The sequence below is a fragment of the Daphnia pulicaria genome, chromosome 10, assembly GCF_021234035.1.
Source record: "Daphnia pulicaria isolate SC F1-1A chromosome 10, SC_F0-13Bv2, whole genome shotgun sequence".
Taxonomy (NCBI): Eukaryota; Metazoa; Arthropoda; class Branchiopoda; order Diplostraca; family Daphniidae; genus Daphnia; species Daphnia pulicaria.
In genome coordinates, this window is record NC_060922.1 from 627461 (window position 1) to 649563 (window position 22103).

At 37.5% G+C, this 22103-nt stretch overlaps 5 protein-coding genes across 9 annotated transcripts; 3 read left to right on the forward strand and 2 right to left on the reverse strand.

The window, feature by feature from the left end:
- Nucleotides 1-345: 345 nt before the first annotated feature.
- LOC124313890 lies at nucleotides 346-2076 on the forward strand. The gene is made up of 6 exons (XM_046778726.1): nucleotides 346-1087; nucleotides 1150-1242; nucleotides 1303-1386; nucleotides 1450-1562; nucleotides 1623-1793; nucleotides 1855-2076. The coding sequence occupies exons 1-6, from the start codon at nucleotides 655-657 to the stop codon at nucleotides 1939-1941; spliced, it is 981 nt and encodes a 326-aa protein (XP_046634682.1). The 5' UTR covers nucleotides 346-654; the 3' UTR covers nucleotides 1942-2076.
- Nucleotides 2077-6217: 4141 nt separating this feature from the next.
- LOC124313852 lies at nucleotides 6218-10912 on the forward strand. 3 transcript variants are annotated; one of them, XM_046778648.1, is made up of 2 exons: nucleotides 6218-6353; nucleotides 6480-7480. In XM_046778648.1, exons 1-2 carry the CDS (start codon nucleotides 6342-6344, stop codon nucleotides 7335-7337), a joined length of 870 nt encoding a protein of 289 aa, XP_046634604.1. In that variant the 5' UTR covers nucleotides 6218-6341; the 3' UTR covers nucleotides 7338-7480. The 3 variants fall into 3 exon arrangements, with proteins under 3 accessions (XP_046634604.1, XP_046634603.1, XP_046634602.1); XM_046778647.1 differs by lacking the exon at nucleotides 6480-7480 and adding an exon at nucleotides 9711-10912 and having other exon boundaries at nucleotides 6296-6353; XM_046778646.1 differs by lacking the exons at nucleotides 6218-6353; nucleotides 6480-7480 and adding exons at nucleotides 9506-9584; nucleotides 9711-10912.
- Nucleotides 10913-11382: 470 nt separating this feature from the next.
- Nucleotides 11383-12654, forward strand: LOC124315005 (caveolin-3-like). The gene is made up of 5 exons (XM_046780348.1): nucleotides 11383-11584; nucleotides 11657-11731; nucleotides 11848-11952; nucleotides 12027-12115; nucleotides 12285-12654. Exons 1-5 carry the CDS (start codon nucleotides 11504-11506, stop codon nucleotides 12445-12447), a joined length of 513 nt encoding a protein of 170 aa, XP_046636304.1. The 5' UTR covers nucleotides 11383-11503; the 3' UTR covers nucleotides 12448-12654.
- Nucleotides 12655-12669: 15 nt separating this feature from the next.
- Nucleotides 12670-14015, reverse strand: LOC124315004. Of its 3 annotated transcripts, none has more exons than XM_046780346.1 (4): nucleotides 13768-14015; nucleotides 13503-13626; nucleotides 13176-13354; nucleotides 12670-13113 (listed from the first exon to the last, which is right to left on the reverse strand). In XM_046780346.1, the coding sequence occupies exons 1-4, from the start codon at nucleotides 13936-13938 to the stop codon at nucleotides 12847-12849; spliced, it is 741 nt and encodes a 246-aa protein (XP_046636302.1). In that variant the 5' UTR covers nucleotides 13939-14015; the 3' UTR covers nucleotides 12670-12846. The 3 variants fall into 3 exon arrangements, with proteins under 3 accessions (XP_046636302.1, XP_046636301.1, XP_046636303.1); XM_046780345.1 differs by having other exon boundaries at nucleotides 12671-13113; nucleotides 13503-13629; nucleotides 13771-14005; XM_046780347.1 differs by having other exon boundaries at nucleotides 12701-13095; nucleotides 13503-13629; nucleotides 13771-13973.
- Nucleotides 14016-16622: 2607 nt separating this feature from the next.
- On the reverse strand, nucleotides 16623-18393 carry LOC124313898. Its single transcript, XM_046778731.1, has 5 exons — nucleotides 18278-18393; nucleotides 17917-18028; nucleotides 17205-17678; nucleotides 16836-17110; nucleotides 16623-16745 (listed from the first exon to the last, which is right to left on the reverse strand). The coding sequence occupies exons 1-5, from the start codon at nucleotides 18308-18310 to the stop codon at nucleotides 16623-16625; spliced, it is 1017 nt and encodes a 338-aa protein (XP_046634687.1). The 5' UTR covers nucleotides 18311-18393.
- Between the last annotated feature and the right edge of the window lie 3710 nt (nucleotides 18394-22103).

Sequence of the window (22103 nt, forward strand, 5' to 3'; positions counted from 1 at the left end):
CCGCGCCGTTGCAAAAAGAAGGTTGGGTACTGGCTCACACTCACAACTCAGTACGTGCATCGATTTCTACGTGGCATATATCGATTATGTCAAAAAGCACCAAATTCAAATCGGCATTTCTGTTCGAAGACTACTGATTTCCGCCCCCCCCCCCCCCATAGATTTCCCCTCAGATCAAGTGCCGTCTTATTTACAGTTAACCAATTAATGTTATTATTTTTCACGTGAAAACGTACTTATTGGCGGGTAGAATAACGAATAGGAGCCCACGGGCGAAATAACTTTGGACGATTTATCCACGGAATGACTTAAAATTTAAAAAAAAGGTAGAAAATGACACTGTTAAAAAGGGTACCACTTATTTGGGGTTGTCAACCACCAAAAATTTGTAAATGTACGAAATTTTGACTTTTTTCGAAAATTCTGGGGTTTTACGTACCACTTTCATTTTTTCAAATTTAACTACAAATATTTGGACTTATGAACCCCGGAATTTCTGGGCTAGAAAGAGAAAGGGTAGCTGTGTTGCCAACAATTAATTAAAAAGGTACGCAAACAAGCATGGTTTTTGTTAAGAGGGCAAGACGGCAACCTCCAAACGGCGAAGACTTGTCAAAATTTACTTTGCATTAGTTTAGTAAAATAGTAACGAAAATGGCGTCTCTCGATAAAGTGAAGAAACGGTGTGTATTTGTCGAATTAGTTGACGGTAAGGCAAATGCCCCATACGAAATTATTCTAGGAGAAAGCTCAACAGTGCAAAGCGACTTGCAACAAATTGCAAATCGTATGGTTGCTAAAAATAAAGAGTTCGCTAGTGTCTTTGAATCAGGGTATTGTAGTTTTGAAAGAGAGAGTGAGTTCCAAGTGAGTAAATGGGTAAAGATATCTGAAAATTCGCCCATAAAACATCTATCTGAAGTGCGCTGTGTCGTGAAAAAATTCCCACAGTTCACTTTTGAAGGTGTGGCTGTCCCTTTCATACAAGAGTCACAATCGTCACAAGACTTTGATAACATACGCCACTCAACTCCCATTCTTCACCAAAATAGTTCACGAACATCTTTTCAAGATTACACACATTCAGGTATATTATTTATTCATTTAACACAGAATGTCTAGTAAGATTTCTATCATTTCTTTTTACAGGCAATTTGGGGAATGAAAGTGCTACTACATCCAAGCTTCTTAATACTATTTCTCCATTTGATTCTGGATTGGATTGTGATGATGTGTCTAGTGGTAAATTGTATACTTAGTGAAAGTAAATTTTATCGTAATCATTTTATTTATTTTTCATAGACAATTTGGTGGTCGCTTCTACATCTCAGCAACTTAGTTCTGTTGCGTTGGATTCTGAACTAGGATCTGATCATGTGCCTAGTGGTATGATTAGTACAGTAGGCTTAATGTAAAAGTGAATGTTGTCGTAATTATTTTTTTCCACAGACTCTGATGAAGAGGTGAATGCTCAGGAAATTTACAGCCGTTTTGTTGTGTACACCACGTTGGCGAGATTTCCAAACCTGAGCATTGACAAGAAAGACCAAACTGCAACAAACGTTTGTATTTATTTTCGGTAATTCATGCTTGCCATTGTCACTAAATCTCTCCTTATGCAGGCTATCTTTTACTCAAAATTAAAGAGGATTATGGAATACAAACGACGAGTGGCCAAGCAGCAGTTCAATTCGAAAGGTGGTCGTGTGAAAAACGTAAGCAGCTTTGACAATCAAGGTCCAGCTGCCAAAAAAACAGACGAGAGGTCGAAAATGATGCTGAACATGCAACAGGTATCAGAGGAATGTTTAAGTATAGAATCATCTCAAATCTGACCTATTTTGTAATATATAGTTGCGGTTATTGATGTGGCATCTTATTCTGAAAATGTCAAAAAATTGTTACAAGTTTGCCGTACTTTTGGTTCACCACCAAGTTTAAAGGCTCTGTATCTCTTGACTTTCGAAGGCAGGCGAAGAGAAATTTTATTGCCAACAAATTTGCAAATGTAGCTGAGATTCTAAAAACAGCCTGTCCAGTTCTTAACCAAACTGCTTATGTAATTGTTATCTTTCACCTAACGTTATCCCATGTTAAATGTTTATTTTTGCTTATAGCTTCAGTACGAGTTTGAAAGCAATACAAAGTTTAATCGTCTTACATTCCGTCTAATTTCTTTTATTGGCTCATCGTTCCCTACCTGGATAGGCTACTACAGAATAATTTACGTAGGTAACCTTCTAAATAACCATGAAAATTTAGGGGTAACAACCACAACAAATTCGTATTGCGATACGATACAAATTTTTCGGGTTTGGGAACCCCAGATCTCAGTTGCCGAGAATTTAGGGCGTTTAACCCCGAAATAGTTGGGAAGTTTTTTAACAGTGGACAATCTGTTGACTTGGCACGGGCAGATTTTTCAACGAGAAAAATTGGCGGGCAGATGGTAAACGGACATATCTGTCTTATAAAAAGAAATCAACTGAATTCCAATCGGCAGGCACCAGGCAGAAAACGAATAATTCTCGAAATCACAACAATAGAAGAGCCTGTCACTACGTATGAAAAAAATTTCTTTTGTCTGGGAAGGGGCAGATTTCTACGATAACATTGGCACGGGCAGATGGGCAACGGCCCATGAGAATTTAGTAGTAAATGATCCATACTTATAATTTACCCATTTTGCTTAATAACCTGGGAAATAATCATAGGAAATTAATTAGTCGCAATCAAATTACATGATTAAGTAATACGAATTGCTATCACAAGGCCTATGAAAATACGGACGTTGCCAAAAAAGATTATATTTGAAGAAAAGCCTCCACGCAAGACCAAAATATCTATTGACTGGGCAGGGGCAGATTTTCACGAGAAAAATTAACAGGGCAGGTGGTCAACGGGACTACTTTTATGTTTACTATAGCAATTAGGAACATAAGTGAAAATTGCTGATCATTTTATTAGTGAAAGTTGCATCCATCGTTTTTGTTCTTTACGTTCGACACTCACGTTCCCTTACGTTCATTTCCTTTAAAAAGGGTGAAAAGCAAATGAGTTCAAATTTAAGCTAGACCTAAGTTCCCCGGTCTCGACCGGGCCCAAGTTACTAGTATTGTTATAAAAAAGGGCAGCAATTCTGTTTTATAACACTGTTAAAAAGAGTATTACTTTTTGGTGGTTTGAGGGTACCACAAACGAGGAAAAAATCAATGAAATTGTCAAAATATCGCAAAATCTCATTTGTGCAAGTTTAAACCCCCTATTTATGGTACCCCTTACCAGAAAACGGCGGGAAACCCCCCCACTTGATACCCAGATTATTATGGTATTTATCTGCATTCATTTACATGAAATTGTTAAATTGAGAAAAACTCCCAAAAAAAAGTCTGCCAACTTGCCCCACCTACGGGGTAAGTTGGCAAGTGACGATTCTCCATTGCTCAAAAATTTCTAGGTCGAATTTTGAAAAAAACTTGCAACTCAGCATCTCGTGAGAAATATATATACCAACATGTCCCTCAAAATTTCTGACAACTAACCCCACAGGGTGCTTTTCGAACAAATAAATTGATAACTAAATAACTTTTTAATGTAGAAATGTCGGGTTTCTTTTAAAAATAAGACAAACATTAATTCTTTTTTGCTTGGGTTTTCTGACACTCTTAATGTTTTATATTATGAGAAAAATGAAAAGTGCTGAGAGGCCCAAAAAAAACTTTTTGCCGTTTTTTTTTTCTTTTTGCTGTAACTCCTGTTGGGGAGGTCGTATACTTTTGAAATTTTGTATGAGCAATCTGGGTGTTGTCTTTCATATCTGGTATAAAAGGCTTGGCTTGTTTTGGGCTGTAAGGGTTCTAATTAGCAAAATGCCAACTTACCCCACCTGCCAACTAGCCCTCCTCCCCCCTATTTTCCCCATACATCCCAGCGCTTTCATTCCGGGTGACATCAAAACAGCATCAATATCCTTTCCACATCACACTCGAGCGTGTGTATCGATGCATAAATAATATTATTGAAAATATATGCTGCAACGTCAATGTCAATAGCGTCAGCAATATTAGGATATTATGTAGGATTTCAAAGGCGAGACAGACTTTTAGGTATTCCTTATGATTCTTAGATTCGAACACTTCCTGGCGGCCCAAATTAAATTGATACGGGCAAGGACGCTCAAATGTAATCAAATAAAAAAAATCCTTTAATCGAAATCATCAAGTTTATTCCATTAAATAAAAAAAATAGATGGTTTAAAACGAGAGCATATCAACCCTTGTATTATTATTCGCATAAAGACCTTCGAATAAGATTCCAATTAACCCACAAGTTTTTTTTTTATATTCCAAATAAGAAATCGCTGATCGAATTTCAATGCTCCGCTTTTTTTTTCTTCGAAAGAAACTTAAAAACCAGTTAACCTTCCCGTTATAGAAATTCTCAAAAAAATTTTCTCTCACCCACCTCGCTCTATCAAAACAACTTACAACGGCATCAAATCCATTTTCAGTTTATTTGAAATTATATCCAAGAGCCGCTAAATCTATCATGAGACAATGAGACATTGTGATGTCTTTTTCATGGATATTAGAAATTCTCTTTTTTTTCCTGAAATCATTTAGCTGTTAGAGTAATCTGTCAATAACAAGGCAAAAGATATATTTAGCCTGAAGTTATGAGTGGAAAAACAATACAGATAATTCCCTTCTCTTTTTCACCAGCATGGTAGGCTACTACTTCCTTGTTATTATATGAACAGCACTATTTTATTGTTCCATATTGTCGCATGCATGGTATAGGCTATACACGGTAAAAAATTCCAATAATCCAAGTTATTTAAAAGATTAATTTAAATGGAATCGAACATGAGATGAGCATTTCATTAAGGTCAGACAAGTAAAAAATTATTTATTGATTTAAAATCCTGGGTGAAAAATGGCGAGTCACGTTCAACTATGTTAAAACATTTAGTGCGGCACACTTGGTACTTAAAAAAAATTGTAACTGATGGCGATAACGCGATTATACCACAAAGAAAAAACACTATCTGCTTTTATTCTGTCAAAACTACCGATCTGAAATAACACGCAAAGACGAGGATTGTTCGCTTTTGTTAAACGATTTTCAGCCCAAGAAATGAGCCCTTGTTTTTATTTTCGTTTGTTTTATTATTTTGTTTTACATACGTTGGGTACCGAAAATATCCGTACGGCTGAGAGGATCAGTAGGGAAAACGCGTTTTTCAAAACAATCACAAAAATAGAATTCGCGGTGGAAAAAAATATTTACCCTTTCTCTTTTTCCCTCTTCCGTCTAAGGGAAGAAAGAGATTTTGAGATATGGCAACACTGGTGAGGGGGAATCGAGGGGAAATAAACGGAAAACTTATAATTCGTGTTTTCATTTTCGATTTCATTACTATAAATGAAACTTGAAAAATGTGATCTTATGATCACACATAGAGCTAATGCAGCTCTTTATTTTAAGAACTTTCCCACCCTATAATGTTACGTAGATACCAAATGACAGGCCTCCAAAGTAAGCCAATTCCCTACTAGGCCTCTCGGCCGTACGGATACTTACGTAACGCGATAAAAATCACATATCGCGTTGTTGAAAAATGCTAAAAAAAATCACATGATACCCCGCCCTAATATTAACCTTTGAAAATTTTTTTATTTAATTCCACCGAGAATTCTATTTTTGGGAGCGTTTTTAAAAACGCGTTTTCCCTACTGATCCTCTCAGCCGTACGGATACTTTCGGTACCCACTGTATGACATGGCCATCGGCATCAACCAATACCCGGAACTATGGTCCATTTTTGAGCGCACGTGCTGTGATTTTTACATTCCACGCCTTAGACAGTTTCATTTTCTGATCCATGAAATGAAGACTATATTATAAGAATAACGAAAATTTAAAATAGTGCCGACAGTCATTGTGCACCATACACTACATGGGCAAGGTCGTTATATAGAATTCATACTGATAAACGCACAGTAGGGACTCGTTTGGCATCCGTGTCGCGGTTTCACACGGGATTGCGGAACAACATAATATACATACGTTTCAATGTAAAACACTTTTGTTGCTGGACAAAACCAGTTTCAAGTTTCAGATTGTTTATTATATTCTGCTGTATTTTTTCCTTTTTGGCTCACCATTTGGCATGTTCCGCAACCTTTAGATCGTTTTCTTGTTTTTTTTTCATTAATCACTGTTATCCCCCCCCCCCCCTTTCAAAGTACCCCAGTATAAAAGGTTAGCCATCGATTGGAGTTAGTCAGCAGCAGTCTCTCCTCTGCACAGCGTTTGACTCCCAATTTTGCGAAACTAAGATGAAGTCCATTGTAAGTCGATTTTAATTTTAATCAGCCAAATTGCTTTTATAGTTTAGGCCTATAAATGTCCAATAATAAAATTGATATGTTATTATACAATATCAAATTATATAACATTTCATCACGCACGCACAGGTCGCCTGTCTTTTGGTTTTGGTTGTTGCCGTCCAGTCCCAATGGCCGAACAACTTCGGATACGGTGTCCATCCTGCTGGATTCTTTGGCGGATTCAACGGCCTCTACTCGGGTTATGCCGGATTGCCAGCCGGCCCATTCTACGGACATCCAGGACGATATGTCAACTACCCAGCTGCATCTCTGCCTGCCTATGACGCCTTCGGCAACCAAGTCGGAGGCTATGGTCAAGTGCAGGACACGCCGGAAGTGGCCCAGGCCAAAGCGGCTCACTTTGCCGCCCATGACGCTGCCAGGGCCCGTCTCTTTACTCCCGTCGTAGGGGCTCCTGTTGCTGTTCCCCTCGTCGCTGATGTTCCTGTGGCTCCCACTCTGGCTATTGAAACTCCTGGTTCTTCGCTGGTAGAAACTGTTGCCACTCCGGTGGTTGAAACCGTTTCCGCTCCGGTCGTTGAAGCTTATAATGCCCCTCCGTTCGAGTCTGTCGCTGTTGCCTCTCCCATCATGTCCCGCAAAAAGCGACAGATTCAGTTGGCTCCTCAGCACGTCAACTCATCTCCTTTCGCTTACAACTATGCTTCTCCTTTCGCTTATTACAATCACTACGCTGGCTCTCCTTTTGCTTACTCCAATTTTGGCACACCTTTCGGCTACAACTATGGCGCTCCTTTCGGCTATCACTTTGGAAACCCTTTCACCTATAACGGCCAATATTATCCCACGGCTTATAATAACTTTGCTGCTGCTGCTGCTGTTGAGACGCCGGTTGTTGTCGCCTCTCCTGCTGTCGCCGAAACCAACGCAGACAGCGTCGTCGCCACATCTGACGCAACAGCAATCGTCGCCATAACAGCCTAATGATTCGACGAATTGTTACGGTTATACGCAGGCTTTGTATACCCTACATTATCCATTCCTGATTCTTTCTTTTTTTCATCTGTACAATAGTTGTCGCCATTTTTCGCTGCCAAAGTTAATGAAATACAATCGTGTGAGTCAAATCTCTGATGTTGAACAATTTACAAATATTATTATAAGTGCAATTCCGATTTATAACTTTAGTAATATAAAAAGCACCGAGATATTGTATCAGCCCTTCTGACTTTTTAAAAGTTACGCGAATAACGATAACAATAAGTATAGACGCAATATAAAATACCCAACACTTGATGGTAAGATTATTATGGTATCTGCAGTAACAGGAAATTAAATTTTTACCGAATTTTAAAAAGTGCTGTACTTTTCCCATTTAGCCCAGGGCTTTTATTCCGGGTGACATCAAAACAGCAATATCCTTTCCACATCACACACGTGCTGCGTGCTCTGTATCGATGCATAAATAATATTATTTAAACTATACTGCAACGTCAATGTCGAGTGTAGGATATTATGTATAGGATTTCAAAGGCGAGACAGACTTTTAGGTATTCCTTATTATTCTTATATTCCAAACACTTCCTGGCGGCCCAAAATAAATCGATACAGGCAAGGACGCTCAAATGTAATCAAATAAAAAAAATCCTTTAATCGAAATCATCAAGTTTATTCCATTAAATAAAAAAAAATAGATGGATTAAAACGAGAGCATATCAACCCTTGTGTTATTATTCGCATGACGACCTTCAAAAAAGATTCCAATTAACCCACAAGTTTTTTTTTTTTATATTCCAAATAAGGAATCGCTGATCGAATTTCAATGCTCCGCTTTTTTTTCTTTGAAAGAAACTTTGAAACCAGTTAACCTTCACGCTATAGAAATTCTCAAAAAAAATTTCTCTCACTCACCTCGCTCTATCAAAACAACTTACAACGGCATCAAATCCATTTTCAGTTTATTTGAAATTATATATGCAAGAGCCGCGCTAGATCTATCATGAGACAATGAGACATTGTGATGTCTTTTTCACGGATATTATATAGAAATTCTCTTTTATTTCCTGAAATTTTTTAGCTGTTGGGGTTATCTGACAATAACAAGGCAAAAGGTCTAGATATTTAGCCTGAAGTTATTTATGAGTAGAAAAACAATACAGATAATTCCCTTCTCTTTTTCACCAGCATGGTACTTCCTTATTATTATATCAACATTATTTTCTTGTTACTTATTGTCGTATGGTACACGGTAAAAAATTCAAATGATCCCAAGTTATTTATAAAAGCCCACCATATTAATTTAAATGGAATCGAACATGAGATGGCCATTTCATTAATAAGGTCAGACAAGTAAAAAATTATTTATTGATTTAAAATCCTGGGTGAAAAATGGCGAGTCACGTTCAACTTATGTTCAAACATTTAGTGCGGCACACTTGGTACTCAAAACAAAATTGTAACTGATGGCGATAACGATTACGACAAAGGAAAAACACTATCTACTTTTATTCTGTCAAAATGTTTTAATAAAAAAAATGTTTCAAGGACTACCGATCTGAAATAACACGCAAAGACGAGGATTGTTCGCTTTATTTGTTAAATGATTTTCAGCCCAAGAAACGAGTCCTTGTTTTTTCCGTTTGTTTTATTATTCTGTTTTGCAGCATGTGTATGTATGTCCATCGGCAACCAATACTCGGAACTATGGTCCATTTTTGAGCGCACGTGCTGTGCTTTTACATTCCACGCCCTAGACAGTTTCATTTTCTGATCAACGAAATGTAGACTATATTATAAGAATAGTGAAACTTTAAAATTGTGCTGACACGTCATTTTGCACCATGAACTATATGGACAAGGTCGTTCTATAGAATTCATGCTGATAAAAGCATAGCAGGTACTCGTTTTACATCCGTGTCGCGGTTGCTCACGGGGTTGCGGAACAAAATATTATACATACATTTTCAATGTAAAACACTTTTGTTGCTGGACAAAACCAGTTCAAGTTTTAGATTGTTTATTATATTCTGCTGTATTTTTTCCTTTTTGGCTCACCATTTGGCATGTTCCGCAACCTTTAGATATTTTTTTCAATAATCACTGTTATCCCCCCCCCCCCTTTCAAAGTACACCAGTATAAAAGTGTAGCCATCGATTGGAGTTAGTCAGCAGCAGTCTCTCCTCTGCACAGCGTTTGACTCCCAATTTTGCGAAACTAAGATGAAGTCCATTGTAAGTCGATTTTAATTTGCAATCAGCCAAATTTCTTTTAGAGTATAATACAAATGTCCAATAATAAAAATTGATATGTTATTATACAATATCAAATTACAACATTTCATCCCGCATCACGCACAGGTCGCCTGTCTTTTGGTTTTGATTGTTGCCGTCCAGTCCCAATGGCCGAACAACTTCGGGTACGGTGTCCATCCTGCTGGATTCTTTGGCGGATTCAACGGCCTCTACCCGGGTTACGCCGGATTCCCGGCCGGACCTTTTTACGGACATCCAGGACGATATGTCAACTACCCGGCTGCATCTCTGCCAGCCTATGACGCCTTCGGCAACCAAGTCGGAGGCTATGGCCAAGTGCAGGACACGCCGGAAGTGGCCCAGGCCAAAGCGGCTCACTTTGCCGCCCATGACGCCGCCAGGGCTCGTCTCTTTACTCCCGTTGTAGCGGCTCCTGTTGCTGTTCCCGTCGCTGCTGATGCTGCTGTGGCTCCCACTCTGGCTATGGAAACTGCTGCTTCTTCGCTGGTAGAAACTGTTGCCACTCCGGTGGTTGAAACCGTTTCCGCTCCGGTCGTCGAAACTGTTGCCGCTCCAGTTGAGTCTGTCGCTGATGTTGCCACTTCCATCATGTCCCGCAAAAAGCGACAGATTCAGCCATTGGCCAACGCTCCTTTTGGTTTCCCCTACGGAGGATATTATCCAGCACCCAATAACTTCCAGCATTCTGCTGTTCCCTATATTACTCCTAATGTGGGTGCTGGTGCTGCTGTCGCCCCAATCTTCCCGATGGCCACCTCCACCCAATATCACGCCCAAGATGAATTCGGTCAGACGACATTCGGCTACGCTCACCCCGGCCAAGTCGCCACCAACTACCGTGACGCACTGGGAAATCAAATCGGCAGTTACTCTTACTTCAACCCGGAAGGTAAACAAGTCCGTGTGTCTTACACCGCTGACCACAGAGGCTTCCGGGTCCTGTCAAACGACTTGCCCGTCGGTCCCGTTCAAGTGCAAGACACCTTTGAAGTGGCCCAGGCCAAAGCCGCCCACTTTGCCGCCCATGCGGCTGCCAGGGCTCGTCTGATTAGCACACCGCCAGCAGTCAGCAGCACCGCCATTGAGGCTCCAGTTGCTGCTGCAGCAGAACCAGCAGCAGTGGTCGTCGCCAGCCCTGATGCTGCAACTGTAGCCTAAACTGCTTAGATAATGCAAATAATAGGTCATTAATTAGAGCTTTCTTCATTGTATCATAAGTCGAACAACCATCTTTTTTTGCTGTATTATACACGCCAGAAATAAACCGAAATTCCGATTTAAAAAAACATATTGTTGAATTAATTACGAGTTCATGCAGATCTGCTAATGACAATAACCTTTTGTCCTTGTCATATCCGTTTCATGCAAATATACCGCGCGCCACATGAGTTTGGAATATAGCGTACAGTAGCCTACGCAGCAGACTATAATAATTGGCATTTTCTGAGCTATATTATATGTAAACTATATATATACGGTATGGATAGGTACAAAATATAGGCTAATATAAAATCAAAATTGTTCAGTTATCATTTTTCAGCAGCCATATGCTAGGCGATTATAGTTGACAACTTGACGCTTCTCTTATGTGATCGCTATCTTATCAGAAAATATACATATAATTGTCTAAACCTATGTCGAAAACATATATGAGGATAAAATCCAATAGGCCTATATCTATGAGCTATTATCTAATCAGAGGGTCGGAAGAAAACGAACCGGTCGAAAACTGTGTGATGCAATCGAATATAGGTGCGCATTACAAAGTTGGCTACATAGGACCTTGCATCGGTTTAAAAAAATCTCCTTTGATTTTAAAAAGAAAATTTCGATTATTTCGTTAAATAAAAACCATCGCACTTTGCAATTGCATAGTTATGGAGAACATAAAAAACGACCGTCAATATTATAATCACATGGAGCACCGAGACATCCATAATAACAACGAATACATCAAAGTATACTATCGTAATATGATATATATTATAAATTATAACTAAATCTTGTTATTCCATAAATTATATAATCAGGTCGATTGGAGTGATATCATTAATGAACCGACGGGAGTTCGCAGCGCTGACTTTAGCTGGAATTTATCTTACAAAGTACGAATTTTTTTTTAAGTATTGGTGACCATCATTGGCTACTTTAAACCTAATTTTCTCAAAGTATATTGTTAATGATGAGTATAACGTGTTGCTGACTGATTTGGGTTCCACAGATTTATACTAAAAGCCAAAGCTGCTGCTACAAATCATTAGCTTACATTTTGGGACCAATTTTTGCCTTGTGGTTCGGATTAAGTTTCGGCTGTCAGAGTTTTATGGTAATTAATTATAATTTAAAAATAAACAAAAAAAAAATAAGATACCCTGTAATATGTGTATTACTTATTATTAGCACATCTGGTGTTACCAGCCATGTCTGAGCCGTTTTAGAATAAGATTTTCCTTCCTACAACGATTGAATATCATTATTTTGGATGCGACGTAAGTCATATTTTTCATGCATGTCCTTCATCAAATTTTCTTGCATTGTTTTGTTTCTGCATCTCAATTTAAAAAGATTTAGATGTTATTTCTTATTGTGATGTTGCATTACCATCATTTGCTAATATTTCCTTACTGATCTTGACTGATTATGGACAATATGTTAAAGGTGTGTGCCACTGATGAAAGCTTGCAGTAACATTTTTTCAAATGTCAACGTGCGCTACGAGAAAATGACAGCAGACTTTTCGCCGGCTCATCGACAGCGAGAACGCGTTATTCAGATTGAACCTACTGAAATTATATACGACGATGCGAACAACCAAAAATAGAATTAATCGATAATATATTGCTGCTCGGATATTTTGTTTAGGAATTGGACGACGACGACACGTGAAATATCCGGAAAAATGAAAGTACATAGGTTATTATTTGGCTAGGAAAAAATTATTTCTGTGTAGCTATTTGTTAAAGCTTGAATTCAGTATAAAATAAAATAGCAAAACTTTAAATAAGAAAATATTATATTCGACCGAAAACTGCATTTCAATTCCGACCTACATTTCATTGGCGTATATAATAAAGGAACATAGATAGTAAACATAAATTAAATGCTGCAACGATTAATTCCATAAAAATATTGGGACGAATTTGAAAAATATTGTCAGACATTTATTTTCAAATGACAACACAAAATTACGAAATTTAAAGATGCTGTTCTTACTTAAAATTCAGATTTCATTTGAAGTCGATGGTTTCAAATTAACCGTTTCCAATTGACTGACCAGATTTTTGTCGGCTAGGAACTTGTATCTTGCTTGCCATCGAGCCGAATTATTAGTTGTTGAGTTAAAGGAAGATGTGTTATTCGTATTTCTAGTAAACTTGACAACGATTTGGCTAGACGGAAAGGTAATTGGCTCTGGAATGTTGGAACCATTAAACCTTAGTTCAAATGGATCGTTTTTTCCGTCAGACACCTGTAAAAATCCAAATAACTATATTATTTATTTTTTCTAGTTTTTTTTATATTGTGAATTTGTTCAACTTTTTGGCTTACGGTAATAAAATCGCAGCATTTATCCACAAGGAACTGGGTAAACGCCAACTGAATTCGTGACCCCGGAGGCGCTTGAATATTGAATGAACAATTCAAATCTGGGGCATCTTCATCGCGGAAATTTGAAGATTCAATTGCGCCACCTTCTTTCGTTGTATTCGTACACAATCCACATTTATCTAAACAACATTTAGTAAAAACATAATACGTTTATATTAGAAGTATCTAAAGATAATTATATTAGGTCTCTAAAGAAAAAATATTGAGCTCGTAAAAAAATGACTTTTTTAAATTAATTTATTGGCCAGCTGTTATTCAGTAATTTACCTTCGACATCACATGATCCTAAAGTAGACCTGTCATCCAATAAATCATTTTGCTTTACTTGCGATATAAGTTTTCCAGCTGGTAGGTTGGCCCAATTGGGAAATGCCCAAAGGAGGAAAAATAACAGCTTGTGACCAAAAATGAATTCATTAGATTTGTTTTAACTTTTAAAAAACAATAAAAAAGATTATTCCCATATAGTGTCGAAGAATAAAGCATGTGATGATCTGTCCGGATTTATTCCAATATAATATAGAAGGTACTTTACCTCAAAGACGACAGTTAATTGGAACAGCGTAAACGTAATCATTTTAATTGGGACACTGCAAAGTTGAGACGAAATGGATGCACAATGTGAAATATTATACAGCGCACTAAAAAATATTTGAGCTGTAGACAACCGAACTGAACACTCCGGTGTGTTCTCCTCAACCATCTGAACTGACCAGCGAGACGAGCAACAGAAAATCAGTCGACTTTAAAGTTGTCTAACAGAGTATAGGAATGATACATTCATCTAGAAATTTCCAAGTTTTCTATTTTATGTACTTTGTCTAATCCAGCGTTAAATAAAAGTTAATAACCGCATAACACGTATGCATTTACCGATGTATACAGGAATATTAAATTTATAGTATATTCTGCTTGCACTTGTATTTTATGTATCAATATTGAGTTTTCTTGTACGGATAACGGTAAATGTAACGGGTCATTGGGTGACGGTGTATAAACATTAGTCTGCTGCTCCGTGCGGTAGCCTACATTTCCACTACAGGTTTTTATATATAAGATCGGTTGAAGGAACGCCTTGGGCCTGTTTTGTTATAATTTGAATTGGACTTTATATAGGCTACCATTTCCAAACTAAACAAAAATTACTTTCTCTGAATTATTTGAGACTTTATATCCCTCTTTTATTTGGCGCATCACGTCGATAGAGATCGGCCATCAGCATCGAAAGCGTGACGAGAAAGTACGTACATATGTATATTATATTATACATCAGCCTATTACCCATATATTTGAGGTCTTATCAATATTCAGCTAACAAATAATCTATATAGTGAACCTCCGGGTGAACCTCTGCTATGTGAGAAAAACAGCATACAGTATAGGCTATATATTATAGATTATGGAAAATGTTATAGCCCAGCATCAGAAGGAAATATTGTAGAAATATTTATCAATAATTAATAGATTATTAAAACTATATTAGAGTGTATGTTGGGGAATATTTCAATTATAATATTCAAGGTAGTTTAAATGCATATCTGTTATAAGGAAGTAAAATAGCTAACAAATCGAACAAAAGGGGCTATAATATATATATAGAGTTCATTTCATTGTTTCGAAGTTCTACGATGGAAAAGTCCCCATCGAGTTATATATTTTCATCGTCCAGCAGTTATATGTAAAGCACAAATTTGTACTTGTGAGAGAGGGGTCGGGTGATTGCTTGCTGGTAAAATGTTGCTATAGTCAAAGTATTTTCGATTTCAAAAGATCAAGATAACGAAAGATATAGGCTATATAAGATAACAACTATATATCGTCAGGAAGTTACAAAGCTGACACACCCGAAAAAAATAGTTACATTCGACGCGTGCAGCAGTCAATATACATATTCCACAGGCTGTATGTATTAACTTATTGTGAGGACCGGCAGAATATCAACTTATTCTGTCAAAGCGTGCTGTATACTATACAACTACTGCGTGACGAGCACAATAAAAATGCTGTGCAGTAATCGAATTGTGAAAGTCACTTTAATATCTTTAATAATATTAAGTGGAGTTATTTTGCTTGAATATAACATGACGTTTTTCCAAAGTTATTTATCGCCACCATCATCAGCATCAAACATGGGTGATGTCAGTAGGCCTATCAAGCGTTTTGCAGTGTTCGGCTGCTCTACGCCCGAGCCGGACTCTCACCGCGGATTCGACTACGCGTTTTACCTGCCGCTGACCGTTATGGCGTGGCGGAGGATGGGTTTCGAGAGCGTCGTCTTGATCGTCGGCCAAGAAAACGAGTGGGAAACCCATCCGATTCTTTCGCACGTCCTCGAAACTCTGGCCAGTCTCCCGGACGCCAAGGTGATTTTCATTCCTGCCAAAGTGGAGAACCGCATGATGCTCAGCCAGACGTCCAGGATGTTCGTTGCCAACATGAAGGATTTCCCCGGTCAACCGTCCGATTTCGTATTGACAACCGATTCGGATTTGTGGCCTCTGAGGAAAGAACATTTCTACTATCCTTACAAAATGGCGGATCGACCGCTGATGCTTATCCACAGTCAATGCTGCGGTCTTTTCAAATTCAATGGTCGATCCTACCGAATGTTCCCGATGAGTCACATAGGAGCCAGCGCTGCTGTCTGGCAGGAGATCGTGAACGGGAATATTTCGACGAATATTAAGGCGAACGATTCGGAGACTATCCTCGACTACTTCCAAAATGTTTTCGGTGAGCGAGTCCGCCAACCGGTGGTATTCGCTTCTAACGACTGGTATTACGATCAGAAGTTGGTAAGCATTCGAGTTCACGAGTGGATTGATCGCCAGCCGTTGAAAAATGACAGCGTGTACAGGGCGTCTGACGCTGGATTGAAACGGATCGACCGGATCAGGTGGAACGCCGACAAAATCAAGCCGTCCGATTTCGACAGCTATTTCGACTCCCATTTGCATGTGGATGGTTTCATGCCAGATAAATGGAAGACTATTCAACCTTTGCTTCATTTAATGTACGACAAAAAATCGACTCAGTATGAATTTTGCGACGGCTACAGAACAGGATTTCACGAGAAATTCACTAAATGGAAAACCAGTCAGAATTAAACAACCCACACCGAATATAGTTATCCACAAAACATTTCCCACAAGTTGAATTCAATTTATGTCGAAAAAATTTTCAAACATCCAATCAATTATATGTTCGTGGCGTTTGCCGGCGTGTTTCCCATAAATATGGGCTATTGAATACCAGCAATACATAAAATATTATTGCCAAGCAAATTTGCATGTGGAACTATCTGCTTTCACATTTAGTTGTATTATTATATAAAACTCTTAAATTGTTATCTTATAATAAAAAAAAAATAATAATTTTAAGGATTGCCTAAATGCTAGACTTCCACTCACAGGCGGCTGCAACTCTTTCCCGAGATTCAGCACCTGAAATGATAAGTTGCACGAATCCTGTCTCCTCTCTCATCTCGTTCGGTAATACTGGCCCATTCTGCTGTTGATTTGTGCCCATCAGCAGCACCAACAAATTAAAATTTCATAGTCAAGTTAAAATGTTAAGGCAATCATAATATTAATGACCTACCGTTGTGACTGTGGTGCCAGCAGAAATATGAGGACAGGTCACACTCACTTTTGTATTTAGATCAGAGGCCATTATTCCTATAGAAGCAAAGCCTGCAAATAACCTCTTATTGTTTGGCGGATTTTTCTTCTTCTTCTTTTTGAATAAATTTGACATTCGACGGACATTATTGCTGCTAATGGCAGCAGCAGTGGGATACAATACGAAAATGGTGCCACCTTCAGCAGCTGAAGTCATCGAACACGCACCTATTGCAGTCGTATTAATATGACATGCTAAAAAAAGGAATATAATATGACAGTTTATAGGATGAAGTATAAATTAAGCTGCTGGAATTTATCACATTTATCAATCATATTATTGTTTTACCAGACACAGTCAAAATAACGTGTTGTGGGGGTGCAGGACATCCAGGAGGATGATGCCATGGACATGCAGGACATTTCATTGGTTCAGAATTATTGTCGCTGCTGTTTATTCCATCAATATAGATATTGGCTATTCCGAAAAACTGCGCCAGTGAAGTCAAATTTTTCGCAAATGACGATGATGGATGAGAAGATGGTACCGATTCTTGCTGATTCCCACCATCCACAATCCCAAAAAATTGTTGGGCGGATGATGACGATGGCGTTGAAGTTGGATGTTGACCGTGATGATGATGAATGGTGATGGATGACATTGGCGATTCTTGGTGCTGCTGGTGATTCATATTTTCAATTGAATTCACAATCTCAGACAATTGCTGTACTCCACTTGCCAAAGCTGAAGACAGCAGCGTTCCAGGATTAACAAATGAACTTGTGACTCCGAAAACGTTCAGTCCTCCGCCACCCTCGATTTCTAGCAGTTTTTTATGATAATATTTAATCGAATGTTAATTCAACATGTCTGATATATTTTAAATATTTTTGTTTACATTATGCAATAAATTAATGAATTATCCGCTTGGGATTACAGTACTTACCTAAAGTTTGGGAACGCGCGACAGAATAACCTTTTACGGAAACAGGCGTTTTTTTTCGGCGTTCCCATACTGTATACCTTATACATTAACAAAACACCAAAAAAATGGACTTACCAGTCAGTGATGAAAAGCCATCCGTTGCTACCGGATTATTATCACTGGCATCACTGACTAGATTTTTGCTCGATTCGGCAACAACAGTCGATAACCAACAGACAAGAAGACGCTGAACGAACGCAGCCCGACATATAAAGAAATATTAATGAATGATTAGAAAAAAATTGTGCGAATAAATTTATACTAACTTATAAATAGGCCTAATATAACATGGATAAAAAACCGAAAAGAATAGACCTATCTTTCTCGTGTATATCAGTCAACGTTATGTATGCTAAAGATATTTATTGACCAAACAGCAAAGATAATGTTGTATTATTTTAAGTCAGAAAGGAAAGTAAATACATTTATGCTATACCAAAAGTGTTGAGGTTACAGTGCATTTGCACATTGCGTAAGCTATATAAACTTTTAGTTCAACGATAACTGATATATTTAGCAACTGCGAGGAAGAACTATGCACAACGACAGAGGCACGGCTATTGGTTTGAGTGTTAGGCCAACAAGAGATTGAAACATTGGTGGGAACAGGCAGCAGTAAACAACCCGATATACAAAAGAATATATTATAAAACTTGTTTTTATTGTATCACCAGGATTCCATTCACCTTAAAATTACGCAATAGTATATAGCAGTCCTATACCCTATAGGTACGTTTTGACCTCAGACGTTGGAAGTCAGAGCCGGTCAAAGCCAAAGAATAATTATATACACGATGTTATTATTGGGAAAGATTTTCTAGACAGTCTTTTGAATTCCTGTTCTTGATTGTGTACACTTACTTCCAAAAATAACTATATACAGGACAAAGCGCGAAACAACGCAGCCGGGAAGTCAAATCAATGTAACCATTATTGGGCAAGGCTTTTGTTGTCTATGCTGCATTCCTGTTATTGACGTGGAATTTTATCAAATGTTTATGTTAATGGCCCGATTGCGCCATCATGCAGACGAAGCCAATTAGGCTAATCGCTTTATCGTGTATAGTCATTTAAACTACATGGCATGCTTTCCAACAGTAGCATGGAGGAGGTCTGATGTACAGCAGCATCGTAGCCTAACTGTGAAGACGAGATTATTGATAAAATCTTGGAGTAATTTATAAATCATGTTGGCAATTAATATACCAGCACCCTGATCCAAATTCATCATCACAACAAATAAATGTAAATAAATTATTTTAATTCATAATGCTACACGCGGGAGCATGCTGCTGAAATTGATATAGATATATTTAGTTTGAAGCAAATATAAACTCAAATCTACACCCTTTTTTACCTATGCGAATTTATCAGAAGAAACACGAACTTGGTCAAAAAAGACTCGTCCATGAAACCTTCAATTAATGTAGCTATCAAATTCTTTTAAATTAGGTGAAAACAATTTGCTATATTTTTCATTTTTTTGTCCATAAGTTAACTTATTATGGAGGTTTTTAAAGGAGATTTCCTTTAAAAAATGATTTAATTTCTCAACTTTATAAAAAGACAATATCAGATAGGGTCCTCTATTATGTGCAATTACACCATTCTGGGCAACGCTCTCTCGGAGGATATCTCAAACAATTGATATGACAGTGGACATCTGCTCCGGTTTTTTGCGAATTCTCCGGTCGGAACACATTTCGTTCTATTAAAAATATATTAAATCATCAAGGCAAAAATTAGTTATCATTTTATCTACAGTACCTGCCAAAAGTCTTTGGAAGCCCGAGAGGACCTTATGCAAAAACGCTGTTTTTGCAGTCCTCTCAGTACTACAGTTTTTAACCAAATGCTTTCAAATTTGGTATGTACATAGCTAAAGGTAGTAAGAACACCTCTGATTTTTGATTTCATTTTCCGAAGTACTTTTTACCCGTTCTAAAAGTCTTTGGAAAGCCGAGAGGACCTTATGCAAATTAGGCCACTTTGGCCTTTTTTTCAGTTGAAAAAAACGGCTAGGACGGCTAGGGCTAGGGAAACGTGACTTTTTTTTTAATCGACCTGCGTTAGCTTTATATCAGGTCTGATTTTCAATTTTTTTCATTTATATTATTTCAGTTGAATTTTAAGTTAAAAAACGAAAAAGTGGAATTCCTCTTTTTTCCGCACCCATCCCTTTGTTTTTTCGTTCGCGCGAGAGACTTTTTGTGAATTTATTTGAATTTTTTGACCACACGTTTTGCAAATTGAATGAATAAATTAAATTCAGATTTCAATCCTCTATGAATTGATCGTATTTGTTTACAATGTTCATTTACACGAAACTGTGAAATTGAGAAAAACTGCAAAAAAAGTCTGCCAACTTGCCCAACTTACGGGGTCAGTTATAGGCGCACGAGTGCGAACGTTCACTCAACCCATGTAAGTTGGCCGCACAAGTGCGAACGTTCGCTCAACCCATGTCTATGGCTGCACAAGTGCGAACCCGCGTGCCCCAATTTTCCTCTCGCGCGTTTCCCCTATAATACTCGCTAAAAGATGCTGGTGTCCTGCGAATGTACGACAATTTTTTTTCATCTCACGTATGTTAAGACGAAGTATAAAATTGCGCAATCATAGAAGTCATATCCTTTACTCTGCATGTTTTGACCTCAGAAGTTGGAAGTCAAAGTCGTTCAAAGCCAAAATGTAATTAGCCTTATATAGTATTCAACTATAATGCTATTATGGGAAAGGTTTTCTTTTATAGACAGTCTACTGAATTCCTGTTTCTGGCTGTGTATACCTAAAATATTATTTTGAATTTTGGTCAAATGTTTTATTCGTCTGTTTAGGGTGGTCCGATTGCGCGATCAAGAGACAATCAGGCTAATCGTTTCATCTTGTAGCATTCAGGATACATTTACATGTCCAACAGGTCTGTAAAAAGCATTGTTGGAAACGAGATTAGGCTAATGATGTAAACATTGCTGTCACCGGCGGCGAGTGGCTGTTGGAGGGAGGGGGCAGGGATTTAACTCGGAAGGTAACCTCTTACCCGCTTTTATCGATGGGTGTCTTTCATATGAGTGATTTTCTATCTACCCTGATTTCTATTTCTTTTCCTTCGTGAATGTCTTAATAGATTCATGGATTTTAAAAGTTTGAAATAGTGTATTGAACATCGATTAACATATCCTGTAACAAGGAAACTGTTTGAAATCTTAAAACAATCTATATAGATTTTTCAAATTCATTGAAGTGATGTTTTTCAGTTCCTGGAAGATTTTCTATCTACCCTGATTTCTATTTATTTTCCTTCATGCATGTCTTAATAGATTCATTGATTTTAAAGATTTGAAATAGTGTATTGGACATCGATTAACATATCTTGTAACAAGAAATTTGTTTAAACTTGTAAAACAATTTATATCGCCATTTCAAATTCATTGAAGTTGTATTTTCACTCCCTGGAAGATTTTCTATCAACTCTTATTTCTATTTCTTTTCCTTCATGTATGTCTTAATAGATGCATTGATTTAAAAGCCTTTAAATAGTGTATTGGACACCGGTTAACATATCCTGTAACAATGAAACCCTTGTAATTTGTAAAACAATCAGAATCGTCATTGCAAATTCATTGAAGTGGTGATTTTCAGTTCCTGGAAGATTTTATATCAACCCTTATTTCTATTTCTTTTCATTCAGGCATGTCTTAATAGATTCGTTGATTTTGAAGACTTGAAATAGTGTATTGGACACCGGTTAACATATCCTGTAACAATGAAACCCTTTGTAATTTGTAAAACAATCAGAGTCGTCATTTCAACTTCATTGAATTAGTGATTTTCAGTTCCTGAAAGATTTTATATCATCCCTTATTTCTATTTCTTTTCCTTCATGCGTGTCTTAATAGATTCATTGATTTGAAAGACTTGAAATAGTGTATTGGACATCGATTAACATATCCTGTAACAAGGAAACCCTTGAAATTTGTAAAACAATCAGAATCGCCATTTCAAATTCATTGAAGTGGTGATTTTCAGTTCCTGGAAGATTTTATATCAACCCTTATATCTATTTCTTTTCCTTCATGCATGTCTTAATAGATTCATTGATTTTAAAGATTTGAAATTGTATATTGGACATCGATCAACATATCCTGTAACAAGGAAACTGTTTAAACTTGTAAAACAATCTATATCGTCATTACAAATCCATTGAAGTGGTGATTTTCAGTTCCTGGAAGATTTTCTATCAAACCTTATTTCTATTTCTT

What these genes read in the sequence shown, in the direction of transcription:
- LOC124313890 (XM_046778726.1), top strand. Translation starts at nt 655, where the DNA reads ATGGCGTCTCTCGATAAAGTGAAGAAACGGTGTGTATTTGTCGAATTA. An exon ending in TCAAGATTACACACATTCAG is followed by an intron (nt 1,088 to 1,149) that starts GTATATTATTTA and finishes TTCTTTTTACAG; the next exon opens with GCAATTTGGGGAATGAAAGT. An exon ending in AAGACCAAACTGCAACAAAC is followed by an intron (nt 1,563 to 1,622) that starts GTTTGTATTTAT and finishes CTCCTTATGCAG; the next exon opens with GCTATCTTTTACTCAAAATT.
- LOC124315005 (XM_046780348.1), top strand. Translation starts at nt 11,504, where the DNA reads ATGGAGAACATAAAAAACGACCGTCAATATTATAATCACATGGAGCAC. An exon ending in ATAACAACGAATACATCAAA is followed by an intron (nt 11,585 to 11,656) that starts GTATACTATCGT and finishes TTATATAATCAG; the next exon opens with GTCGATTGGAGTGATATCAT. An exon ending in ATCATTATTTTGGATGCGAC is followed by an intron (nt 12,116 to 12,284) that starts GTAAGTCATATT and finishes AATATGTTAAAG; the next exon opens with GTGTGTGCCACTGATGAAAG.
- LOC124315004 (XM_046780346.1), bottom strand. Translation starts at nt 13,938, where the DNA reads ATGGTTGAGGAGAACACACCGGAGTGTTCAGTTCGGTTGTCTACAGCT. An exon ending in TAACTGTCGTCTTTGAGGTA is followed by an intron (nt 13,627 to 13,767) that starts AAGTACCTTCTA and finishes GGTCACAAGCTG; the next exon opens with TTATTTTTCCTCCTTTGGGC. An exon ending in AGGATCATGTGATGTCGAAG is followed by an intron (nt 13,355 to 13,502) that starts GTAAATTACTGA and finishes AATGTTGTTTAG; the next exon opens with ATAAATGTGGATTGTGTACG.
- LOC124313898 (XM_046778731.1), bottom strand. Translation starts at nt 18,310, where the DNA reads ATGTGCAAATGCACTGTAACCTCAACACTTTTG. An exon ending in CTGTAACCTCAACACTTTTG is followed by an intron (nt 18,029 to 18,277) that starts GTATAGCATAAA and finishes GCGTTCGTTCAG; the next exon opens with CGTCTTCTTGTCTGTTGGTT. An exon ending in TGGCTTTTCATCACTGACTG is followed by an intron (nt 17,679 to 17,916) that starts GTAAGTCCATTT and finishes AAAAACTGCTAG; the next exon opens with AAATCGAGGGTGGCGGAGGA.